The following is a 12470-nucleotide window of genomic DNA, read 5'->3' as shown; positions in this document are numbered from 1 at the left end:
AGGTTTCTGTTTTACTGGTTTTATTGGGATATTGTCTATATTGGGATACTATCTTAATTTTAAAATATTTTCCCAGCCCCATTTGCAAATACTTATGAAAAAGACGATGCTCTTCTTGCCTTTTTCCATATCTATTTTTTTCAGCATAACTGTAGTTTCCTAACAAACTCTACTAAGGATTCCATACAATTGATGTCATTCTAGTCACCTTTTGCTGGAGGAACCCATTAGCCGAATTTTGCTGCTGACAAAAAATCTATGAACAAGATTATGTCTGAAACAAGAAGATACAATTATTACTGGGTGATGCTTTGCATTAAAATGTGTGGAATACTACTTTGAAACTTTGAAATCCACTTGCCTATCTCAGCAATTTTGTTTCCTTATTTTTGTAGCAATTATGGGCATTTTCATTTCAGTGATGAATATAAAACAGATAGAAATTACTGAAATTATGGCAGTGCAATATATAAAGCACATTAATATACATGCTTATTTTAGGACAAATAATTCAATATTCATCTTAAAAAAGAGATATTTGTTGAGTGGTCAGCGACACAGTATTTATTTCATTCAGTGAAATATTGAAAAGACCAGGAATACATATTTGTAATAATTAAGACAAACAGCATCTGCTTTCAAAAATATTGTTTTACTTTTATGAAAATATAAGCCAATATGTTATGAATTTGAGGAAAATTAAGTGCAAAATTAAAGTGAAAAAAGACTATGTTCTTCATACAGACCAAAAACAGTGTAGACAGTATAGAAGCACAGAGGAATACAAAAATAGGTATTTATATGGATAATAAAATCATTTAAAATTGCATCAAGTAGAATCAGAAGGCAACCTTGTATTTAATTGCAAATGGTTATGTCATTATGCATTAAAAGTTTTTTAAAGCATTCTGAAACCATTTGATTATCATAAATCACACTGGGGTTAATTGGACCATGTTTAGGATTTTATGGAAATAAACTCATACTTGGGTTTAGTAAAATTAGACAAAAAAAAAATGTTCTTGTTTTAAAAAGTTTATCTTAGCTTTCCTTTGTCTTGCTGTGTCTTCATGGAGCACAGGCTCTACTGAAGATCCTTGATGCTTATTCTTTTTCTGCTCAGAACACTGGAATCAGAGTTAGTTTGCTGTTGCCTTTGGAGTGTGCACAGACCTTTTAGATGTGCACACGTGGAGTCCCTTACTAAACAGTCCTTCCTGGAAAACCAAGTACTACTTGGTGTCAGGAAGGAGCAAAGATGGAAAGGCAATTTGAAATTAAAAAAAAGGGGTTTAGCAGAGTCTTTTTGAATGTAGTCTGGGGCTTATCATGCGACATACAAAACCCCCCAAAAATAAAAGAAGAAAAATTAAAATCAATCTTGAGGGGACTTGCTGTGGCTCTAAAAGTTATTTCACAGAGATATAATGCAATAGCCAGAGATGCTTTTATGAATGTGGAATTAAGACATCTATTTTCTGAATAAACCAAATCAAACAAGAAAAAAAAACCCTAAACAACCCACCTCAAACTGAAACAAAACCCCAAACAAGCCAAACTTTTCAATCTAGAAGGGAAAAGATAGAGGATACAGTGTAATGAGAAGAGTAATTAGGGAAAAATTATTTTATTCACATTTAAAAATGCATGTTCCAATGTCAGATCTGATGGGCATATCAGGATTGGTTACAGCTCTTTTAAATATGATTAAAATATAATTTTTGACAAAATTTAACTTTACTGAACATTTTATCCACTTCATATATAAAATTACACTTAGAAAAATAAAGAAGCTACTGAATTATATTTATTCAAGGGAGTCACAATGCTAATGAGAATTTTAAAACATTTTAACATCTTTTTTCTTTTCCATAAAGTACTTCAGTTCTCTTTAAGTTATTTGATTTTTTTTTTTTGGTGAGTAAAAAAGACCCAGGAACAAAAATTAGTATAATTATGTAAAAATGAAAAATACCTGTGTTTCTAGCCATTTTTGATACCTGTGGTACCCACAAAGAAAACACTCTTTAAAATTAATTTAGACAAATTCCTGTTTTATTACACAAAATTCATATTACACAAAGATCATATTAGTCTTGCTCTCTTTGTATCTTCATTTCAGCACACTTTTTTTTGCAACTGACATGGAACACTCCACAGTGACAACTGATCTGGGATATCCTCAATATTGTATGTATATATCTGACATATCCTCATGTAGCAGGCTGAAAAAATAAACTTACTTTTCTGAGGAATAAAAAAGCAATAATTTCTTGGAGTTAGTGAAAGATATCAGTTGCTGAAGAAAAGAGTAAGTTAAAAGTTTTGAGGTAACACTTCATGTGAACAGAGCATTAAGGAAGGGAGTAATGGTACCATGAATGATACAGAAAATTAGTCAAAATCACACATTGGGAAATACTAGGAAAAGACTGATTTAAGGGCGATAGTGGTAGTATACTATACACTCACAGAGTCAGATGTTTTGATATAGAAAGGCACCTTGATAATATTTTAGATGGTTAAATATTTCTGGGAATTGTGGAACACTTTAAATTATTTGTCGATTTAAAAAAAAAAAAAAGGTTGCTAATATTCAGCTATCCCTATTATTCTATATGTTAGTAATTTGCAGACATTTTGAGACACAGTAGTGATAAGCATTACATTCCTACCAGTTTTATTTTTTCTATTTCTCTAAAATTCTCTTGTGCAAGCATAAATCCTGGTAAAAAAAGAGAGCTTGCTTATGTGGGAGAACGCACCTATTCAAGCAACAGCCCTAATGAAAGGCAGCGGTGTAAACTGCTGGCAAAGTAATTCTCTCATAGCATGAATTTTCTCTGTTTCAAGGTCATTCTGGTATACAAGTCCTTTGCAGCTTGCTTGCAATATACATCTCAATGAATGTATGTTTTTTATTAGCAAGGATTATTCTTAGTGTCACTTAAGCACATTTGTGTGTGAATAAGATTGCACAGAGGGTAAAGCCCCTGTGCTAGGCACCATAGTGATGACTTTACCCTGTCCATGACACATTACATGGGGCCACAGCAACAGAGGTCTGGGCACAGACAGGAACCGGATATTGTGCAGTGAAGCATCTTCTCGTCTTTGCTGCAGAGGAGCTGGAACACTGCACAGCAGGTGGGACTATGTGAACAGCTTGGTGGCATAGACGGAGCACGGGGTTATCTCTCCTTTCCCTCTAAGTAAATCCATGCCTGGAGTAGGGTACCTGATCCATAGGGTAATTTTAGTAGCAGTCCTTCATTTATGCTAAAGCATGTCTGGTTCTGGTTGCTCAGAACTCTGATTCTAACCCACAGTGTAGGGATAAATTTCTCTATATCAGAACAGAAAACAATGGAAAGTATGCAAATTTAAATCACGCATCTAAAGGATGGGGATGAAGAGTTATTACTTCAGAGGAGCAAAATAGCTGTGCAGAGGTTAAAGCAGACTTACATATTCATCATACATTGTTAAAGAGTCCCATGCAAAATTATTTTCGTCTTATTTTTGGAATGGATGTTGTACACTTGGCCTCATCTAATCTTTTGTCATTTTCCAAAACAAAAGCTAATTTTAATTCTAGAAGACAGAACCATCTTCAACTATACAATCTAACAAGATATGTGCTGCAGTTCATAAAGAGTGCATATACATTATAAATTTGCTTAGTTGCTCTACAGAGATGCCAATCCTAATTAGGACTTCATTGGCTTTTCCATTGAAAACAGTTAAAATTCCCTAATTAAGCATCAAAAAATTAATAAAAATTAAATTAAGACTGTGTACATAAGTAAATCAAGTTTCTGCCAAATTTTAACTCACCTTTCAGCCTGGGATGGAGTTTATCCTTCCCTGCCTCAGTGCCTTATCCTTTTCAGCTTAGACAAGGATGGGGGTCTGAGGGGCAAAAATCTTGTTCTGGCAGTATTTGTCCATTTGCAGTTTAGATAACTACTCCATTTTGTGGGTCTCAGATTATCATGTGGTTTAGTACAATGCAACTCTTGAGTATTGTAGCAGTTGATTCAGGACTTTATTTTCTGAAAATTGTGCAATCCAAAAAGGCTTCTGAAAATAGGAAGGAAAAAAACCTCCAGAAGATAGGGCAGAGGACTAGTAGAAACAAAGAAACCAAATGCACAAGGTAAAATGAAGTGAAGTCCTCTGAGTAACCTCGGTCCTGGTATCTTTTTCTTCCCCCAGTTTCTATTTCCTGATGCCAGGCATATTTTTCTAGTTTACCTCTCTCCATCACTCCTAAGGAATGTTTTCTATTTCAGATTTTAACTTTGTTCTTCAGTCACCTTAAAAGCATACACAACATTAATATGTTGTACAGTAATACAGCATAGTCAATTTCTGAAATTTCACACCTTAAACTCTCTCTGAATGCAGCAGTACAGATGAAACACTGTGTACAGCTTTTCTGTCCACTGCATGAGCTAAAAGTGGTGTTAGTGTATTTTCACAGCTTCTGTATAGCTGGGAATTTAGGGAACACATGAGATGTATGAGAGTTGGACTTCTAACACTTACGTATTAATCTGGATATTAGCATTGCTACTAAAGGTAGTTTCTATAAATTTATAGATGTCCCGTAACCTGACTAATATTAAATTAGCTAATACTTGTGTATTAGCTAATTTAATTATTAGTATTAGGTTCTCTGACACATGAAAAAATGTTATCTTTATAAAATAGGTAAAGCTTAATTGGATACATGAATGAATTTTGATTTTGTAGGTGCCTTTAGATAGTAAAAAAATGTGGAGTTTTTTTCTGATTCTTCCATATTTTTTTATCTTGACAGTACAAACAAGTGGAACAGTACATGTCATTCCACAAGTTACCTGCTGAAATGCGCCAGAAGATCCATGATTACTATGAGCATCGCTACCAAGGCAAGATCTTTGATGAAGAAAACATTTTGAATGAGCTCAATGATCCTCTCAGGGAGGTAAGAATAAATAACTGGAGTAGCTCTTCATGGTATGGAAAACTTTCATATCTTTGCTGTTTCTGTGTTGAAATGCTCTTTCTGATTCTATTCTGTAACATTTCATCTCATTTGACCAGGATAATTAAATTTATATTCAATTGGCACAAAGAAATAAGCAGATTTACACTCTATTCTGAACCAGTCTGTCAGAGTCACTGCCACACAAGGATGTCAAAGAGTAAAATCCCATCCTTAAGTGTTGTCAGAAACTCATGTTTTTCTGACACTTTTTGAAACAGAGTGGACTGGACTGGAATGGTCCTGGGTGAAAATTTTTTTTCCTTTCCCTACTTGCTAACCACCCACCTGTACAGATAAAACTGCTGAAAGCCACCACAGAGAGAGAGCTTCTTTGTGAAGTAGCATCCTTGGTAAAGATATTCTTTACTTGAGATTACAAAGCTGGAATATGATATACAAGCCTTTAAAAAATCTCTTTTGTTAAACCTATAGTCTGTATTCCAGTTTTAGGAATTATACTATGCTATCTAATGTGATGTGATATGTGGAAGCAGTTGGAATTTTCTTTGAAGTTCCTTTTGTGGGGCAAAGGCAGCGTTCATCTTGTAGCAGAAGTATCTGCTTCATGGGAGTATAAATCAGACTCTCTTCTGTTTGGTGCAGCTCATGTCTGATCTCCTCAAGGATGTTAGCTGATATCCTCCACTGAAAGGAGGGGGAAAAAAAGCAAACAGGAGAAGAAGCAAGTTGAAAAACTCAGAGAATAGAGAGCATAAACAGGGAAAAAAGAAAAGAAACAGGAAAAGTGTGGGAATTATCCCTAGACTACGTGACAGTCGAAACATGAATCTTGGCCAGTATGGAGCTTGTGTTTTGTGAAGAGAACAGAAGCATGTACAGACATATCAGTCACTGACATCAGAAACAGTTTCATCCGTTTCCGCTTTTAAGGAAAGCATTTCTCCATAAGTGAAGTCGAATACTCTTCCATTGCAAAATATTATTTTACTAACAGCAATTTGCAGTTGTTGCACTCTAATTACCTGTGTGTTCCTCTTTTCCTGCCTCCCTCTTTGTTTCCTCCCTTCCTCCCTCCGTCCCCTAGCCTTGTTACCTTCCCACCCTTTTTTCTTATACCTTAAAAGCAGCAAGGCAAATTTGGTCAACCATAAAAAACAAAAAACACTTCTGGAGAGAGATCAAGCATGGAAAATTTCAAAAATTAATGAGCCCCTAAAGACATGGAGAAGAATAAGATTTCGTCGAAGGAATGGCTTCTGATTTTGCTATGGTCATGTCTTCTTTGTTCTCTGTATTATAGGACAAAAAATTTTTTACTCAGCTACGATCACGTTGCACACTACTCTGATGACAACATAGTAGTGTTCCAGAGAAAGGTCAAAAAAAAAGAGAGAGAAAAATAAGAACTGGACACTGGCAGTGCCAGAACAGGTTTCTCAATGAATCTGTCCAAATTTTGGTGGCAGCTCATTCACTGTGCCCTGAAAACTCCCCTTGAGTATTTGCTTAGTTAGTAGTTTCAAATTTAGCTACCACTTCAGCATGTGCAGTTCAGTTGTGCAGGTAGTGGCTTTTTGATGTTATTAACGGATAATAAATTAGAACCTTTTAAAGGTTGTTCACATATTGGATGGGATTTACTATCTTACATGCCAACAACTGCACAAGGCTCTAATAGGTGATAGCACAGATAACCTAGCTGCATCATTGAAGAATAAATATTTACTGCATTTCTTAAGTTTGTAATTAATCCTAGATTTGATTATACTTGGAATTTAGCATAGGGTAAAAATTCAGAGTCTCCACAGGATGTACTTATCTTGATGAAAGTAGCTTCTGACAAAGACATTAATCTGGAACTATTATTTTCTTGCTTAGAGTAAGCAGAACAAAAGAAACCATACAATTGCTGCATAATTATAGTATCACAAAATGTTATTAAAATAGTTGCCGTGTTTTCACTACTCCTTGCTCTCAGCCATTGAAATTTACTGTATGGGCTGAAATTTTCCACAGCTAGCCTCTCTTTAGGAATGATGACCTTGTTTTTTGGTCCATGTTTTAAAATTTTGGCTCTTTTTTAGCAGAAAAGTAATTATGCATGATATAAATGTTATCATTCAACCATTAAAAATAGCTAAAGTACATAGAATTAGCAGTAAAAATCTGTTGTAAAAATAGTTCTTACATGATAAATACTAGTAATGAAGCTGTATATGCTTATTAAATCACAGTATCATAGAATCATAGATGATGTTGAGTTGGAAGGCACCCATCAGGATCATCAAGTCTAACTGCTAGCCCTGCACAGGACCACCCCCAAGCATCACACCATGAGAGCCTGAGATCATTGTCTAAACGCTTCTTGAACTCTGTCAGGCTTGGTGCTGTGACCACTTCCCTGGGTAGCCTGTTCCAGCACCCAACCACCCTCTGGGTTGAAGAACCTTTTTCCAATATCCAACTTAAACCTCCCTGACACAATTTCCCTTGGGTTCTGTCACTGATCACCACAGAGAAGAGATCAGTGCCTGCCCCTCCTCTTCCCCTCAGGAGGAAGTTGTGACTGCAGTGAGGTTTCCCCTCAACCTCCTCTTCTCCAGGCTGAACAGGCCAAGTGACCTCAGCTGCTCCTCATACTGCTTCCCCTCAAGGACCTTCACCATCTTCATTGCCCTCCTTTGGACACTCTCTAATAGCTTAATAGCTTTCTTATATTGCAGTACCCAAAACCGCACACACTATTCAAGGTGAGGCCGCACCAGTGCAGAGCAGAGCAGGACAATCACCTCCTTTGATAGTAGAGGTTAAGACTTTTTTGATAAAAGAGGACAGATGACTGTATGGAACATTCATAGTAGATTAAAATAATGAAAATCTGAGAAAAGATTTGATGAATATTTGATACAAAGGTGTGAGTGCCTAACATTGTTGGATGATAAAAACAGTCATGTTTATTGTGGGGAACAAACCAGGTCTTCATAAAAGAAGGAAAAAAAGAATCCTGAACATCTTTACATTTTACAGTACTCTAAGTGCTTCAAAGCTGAGTATAGCAACTAGTGGTTGATCTGTATCATTTAAGCATAATCTTGTATTAACAAACAGATTGTGTTCAATGACTGGGAACTAAGGTAGACATTTATGAAACTGAAAAATTCTATATTCTCCCCAGTTTAGTTAATTGCACAATTTGGGTATATTAGTCCATTGGTAGTGTAGTTAATTGGATATTCTCAGCTTTATACACTCAAACTGAATTAACCATCCACCAGAACATTTGATGTGCTACTACCTGCTCATAAGGACACGTGCTCTCTGACAAAAGTAAAGGATTTTATTTTCATTAAATCCAGAAATTTCACTCTAGCTGAAAAACATATCCCCTTTTCCACAGACTTATCCAAATAACTGTCCAGTCTTCTCAAGAATAAAATAATCAGGAAACTCCTGGCAGTTACAATTTTGGTAGAGATGAAAGATTTTAAATTGCTTCTTCCAGGCCATACAGGTTTCGATTCATCAAACCTATCTGTAGCTCCATGCAAGTTCTGCAACAAGTCTGAGATAATCATCAGGATCTCTCTGCACATACCACCCACACATATATGCTCTCATGATAAAGAAAACCTAGCTGACTAGCTTAGAAAAAAGGCTACATCTTCAAACAGCATGAAATAAATTGTTGACATGTGAAATAAGTTGTCTTTAAAAGCATTTACAATAAATTCTGTCCTTAATAGCCTTTGCAATTAACTCTCTCTCTCCCTCATTTCTTGATGTAGTGATTAGAAATTGGTAACAATTAGCATGTTTCCCTTATATAAATACCATCTCTGGTTCTTCAGCAGACAGAGGTACTAAAGTTCACATTTTTTAACTCTGAATTCTTACCACCACATGCTTGAACATCATTTGGCCTCAGAAGGCCTTAGTTCTAAAAAGGGTCTTTGTAACTGTCATGACATGAAATGGAGATGGTACGGACAACACAGAAAGAAAAAAAAACCAAACTCAACAAAAACTCCACATAGATAAGAGAAATATATTCCAAATGGAAACCTGAAGTATAAAAGTTTAAATACATATACATAACCAGTTTCATCTCATAAGAAATTTCGAAGTGGCTCAGCTCTGGCATTTGTCTAAGCCACTAGCCTCACTACCAGTGGCTGCAAATGGAGACCCACAGAAGAAGAACAGGGTATCTGTTCATGACTCTCCTAGACTCACAGTATTTTCAGGTTAAGGGATACTCTGAGACTGATGTGATTTGATTACAGGGTAATCCTTAATACACATCTCTTCCAATTATTTATTTGCATGCTTGAATCTACATACTCTGCAACCACACCATCCTTTGTCAAGAAGCACAAACCTGTATCTTACTGCATGAGAAACCACCTCTTTCTTTTGGGATTGAACATGGCTTTGACTGTTTTATGGTTCTGATGGCCATTAATTCTTGTAGCAAAAGTGATAGTACAGTCAATTCCTACCCACTATTTGCATGACAGTTATGATTTTATAGACTTACATGATAACATCCTTAAACTGTGATTTTTTTGATGGTAAAGAAATATACTTTATTTAATTCTTTCCTGCGTGAAGCTAGCTCACCCTTATGATCATTCTTCTTGCCATTCTCAATTGTTTTTTTCCTGGCTCTACTAGAGCCTTTTAGAGCTGAGAGCACCAGGTCTGCAGCTAGCATACTGATGCTACAATAATACAAATAATTAATTTCCTACATTAATTTCTAACATTAATTTGCTTTTTAATCACTGCCAGCCATCAAGTTTTATTTTATTTTAATGTAAGAACTAACTCTAAGAGGTAATGGATACATTATTTTATGTGTTTAAATAGGTGTGTCACTTAACATTTCTCCACACAAGACCAGAAGAAGCTTCTTGTAGTTTCTTTTTAACAAGCTACTTCATCTTTATGTGGTGCTGTTTCTGGAACTGAGCAGAACTGTGTGAAGTTCTTGGCCTTTGTTTTTTCCATAGGGATAGTGAATAGAAGTACATTGTGGTACCTATTACAGCCTAATGAGTCAGGTGTGAGGTTCTGAAAAAACACTTTGCTCAGTGTCTAGTGTTGCATCAAGAACAGCATTTTGTGACAGTTCTTGTAAGAAAAGTACTCCCAGAACCAACTAATGGAAAGCTTCCATTATTTATAATTTATATTCTATCTAAACGAAAATGGGACACAAACCAAATCAGTTTGTACATGTAGACAAAGTGAGTATTTTTGTAGAGAAATTATTTTGTCTTTTCAAAATCAATTTTAAAATTATCAGTTTGGTAACCTTGGTATTTTTCCCTAGTTTTAGACCTTCTCCTTTTGCCCATTAAAACATACCTCCTTTTTTAATATAATTCCTTTTATTTAGTATTTATCTTTAGAAATCATGAAACAATATATTCTCTCATTTTGACTATACTATAATACTGTGCTCAAAAGATGAAGCATCTCCAAAATAATAGTATGAGGCCAAAATATGGTGTGATTAGACTATGGAATGTTTGATCCTATTTAATAGCATAGTCATGATGATTTTGGGCTACAGACTTTCAAACATTAAAATAATGGTAGAAAATCAAATTATTTTATTAAAAAACAATGAAGCATCAGAAGCAATATTAAAATTTGGAGATTCCAAGTATTTTGGTCCATAACGACTTATGTCCCTAAGTTTATCTCATAAAAGACAGAAAGATAATTATTTAATTACAATCCACTTTTCTTCATTTAATATGCAGTGATCCTTGGTATGAAGCTTAAAGAGGGGAAGTAGGAAAAGTGCATCAGAAGTACAGATGTAGTCACATTGGAATTCATTTAAGTATCTTCTTCTATGTATATACTGAGCGTGAATACCTCTTTATCCAGTCGATTAAAGTTTTTTGTTTGGTTTTTTTTCCACAGAGACACAAAATACAGCTTTGGTTCATACTCTGGAGTACTGAATCATGAATGACTTATGCAGCATGTCAGTCTTGCAGAATAAATGCTGATATACCACAGCATTATTTACTTCACAAATGCTAAAAACCAAAAATCTGTATTTTTCAAATATCTGTGTGAATTATGCCTAAATTGTAGTCTAAGTATACAAAGCTTAGGCAAAACCCTGACCACCTCTTACAAAGAACTATAACAAAGTTTTTAAAACTAAAAATAGTAACAAAGGGTCATTTTAATGTGGAAATGGGCAGACAATCACCACTGGATTGGATTAGTGTTTTAAGATGATTTTCCCCAGGAGGCGTAATGTGGTAACAAACAGTGTGCACTCTCAAACCTATTTCCCAGGGACCTAACACAATGTAGTTTGATTTCCTGAGCTATGGGAAGTGTGTTTGCTCCTTGTGTATATGCTGCAGCTGAATTGTCAACTACTTTCATTGCTGTTGTGCATATTCAAGAAACTTTGATGACAGTCCCTTCTGTGTTTGACATGCTTTATTAGCAAATTCATCCTGAGATGAGACATGCTTTGACAAGTCCCACATCTAACTGCTTCCAATAATACAGATAATAATACACCAGCGCTGCTCAGTAGTTATGAACAGACATGTTACTGCACCTACAAGATTCCTTTGTTGTAATTGTTTAATAAATATTTCAGACATGACAGTTCTTTCATGAGCACTTCAAATATACTAAAACAAATCAAATGCCCAAATCTTAGTGCAGTAGTTGTCTTTCATATAAAGAAAGGATCATGCTTCCAAGCATCTTTTTTATCTCAGTTTTTAATGGACTGAAGAATTGTTCAGATACTTGATATCCAGGTAGTGCTCAGGGCAGTGGATGGAAAGAGGCAAGCACTTTTTTTTATTCTCTGTGTGGTTTCTGGTTAAAGCCAGGAAAGGTTACTCTGTATTAGTGCTTCTCACAACGTGTTCATTTCTATTAGGTTTGAATATGCTATTGCAATTATAGATAGCATTGCTCCATGTTTTGGAGGTTCAAAATAATAATAACCTATACTTCAAATAACTTCTGAGTTAGTTCTTCGTATGTAAACACATTCTTCTACTACTGTGCTTGCTTGCAAGGTGCTCTTTTTGGTTGGATGTGGAAAGTTTTATTTCGCTAAAAATGAGTGATATTTTACTGTAATCCCTGAATTGTGACTATAAATCCATTACATTAAAACAGCAGAAGTTAACACACATTCCTTTGAACCTGTGAGAGAACAATTTTAAAAAAATGAAAAATAAGTAAATTAAAATTCTTAGTGCAGGGCTGAAAATTAAATTCTCTCTTTTAATGCAAGATTAGGAGATGTGGGATCTGGCACTCTGGTAACTACCAGGGTTCTCCATTTTCTTCTCACGTGCTTCTGCAATAAAAAGTCATGGCACTTGCATAAGGGAAGCATGGGAAGGAAAAGGAGAAAAGAAGAGGGCAGGATGCAGCCCTGACTCCAGTAGAAAGCATATTTCAGACAAGATAG

At 35.3% G+C, this 12470-nt stretch overlaps 1 protein-coding gene across 1 annotated transcript in view; it reads left to right on the top strand.

Moving 5' to 3' along the window:
• Nucleotides 1-12470, top strand: part of HCN1 (hyperpolarization activated cyclic nucleotide gated potassium channel 1) — a 94549-nt gene that overhangs the window by 50208 nt on the left and 31871 nt on the right. Inside the window, exon 3 of the mRNA XM_027708897.1 lies at nt 4826-4972. Within this exon, the coding sequence (XP_027564698.1) occupies nt 4826-4972 (147 nt within the window). The remainder of the gene's footprint in view (nt 1-4825; nt 4973-12470) is intronic.

This window comes from Neopelma chrysocephalum, unplaced genomic scaffold (assembly GCF_003984885.1).
Source record: "Neopelma chrysocephalum unplaced genomic scaffold, ASM398488v2 Primary Assembly neopelma1_96588, whole genome shotgun sequence".
Classification (NCBI taxonomy): domain Eukaryota; kingdom Metazoa; phylum Chordata; class Aves; order Passeriformes; family Pipridae; genus Neopelma; species Neopelma chrysocephalum.
Note: the sequence above shows the minus strand (reverse complement) of the source record. Positions and strands in the feature narration are given on the sequence as shown.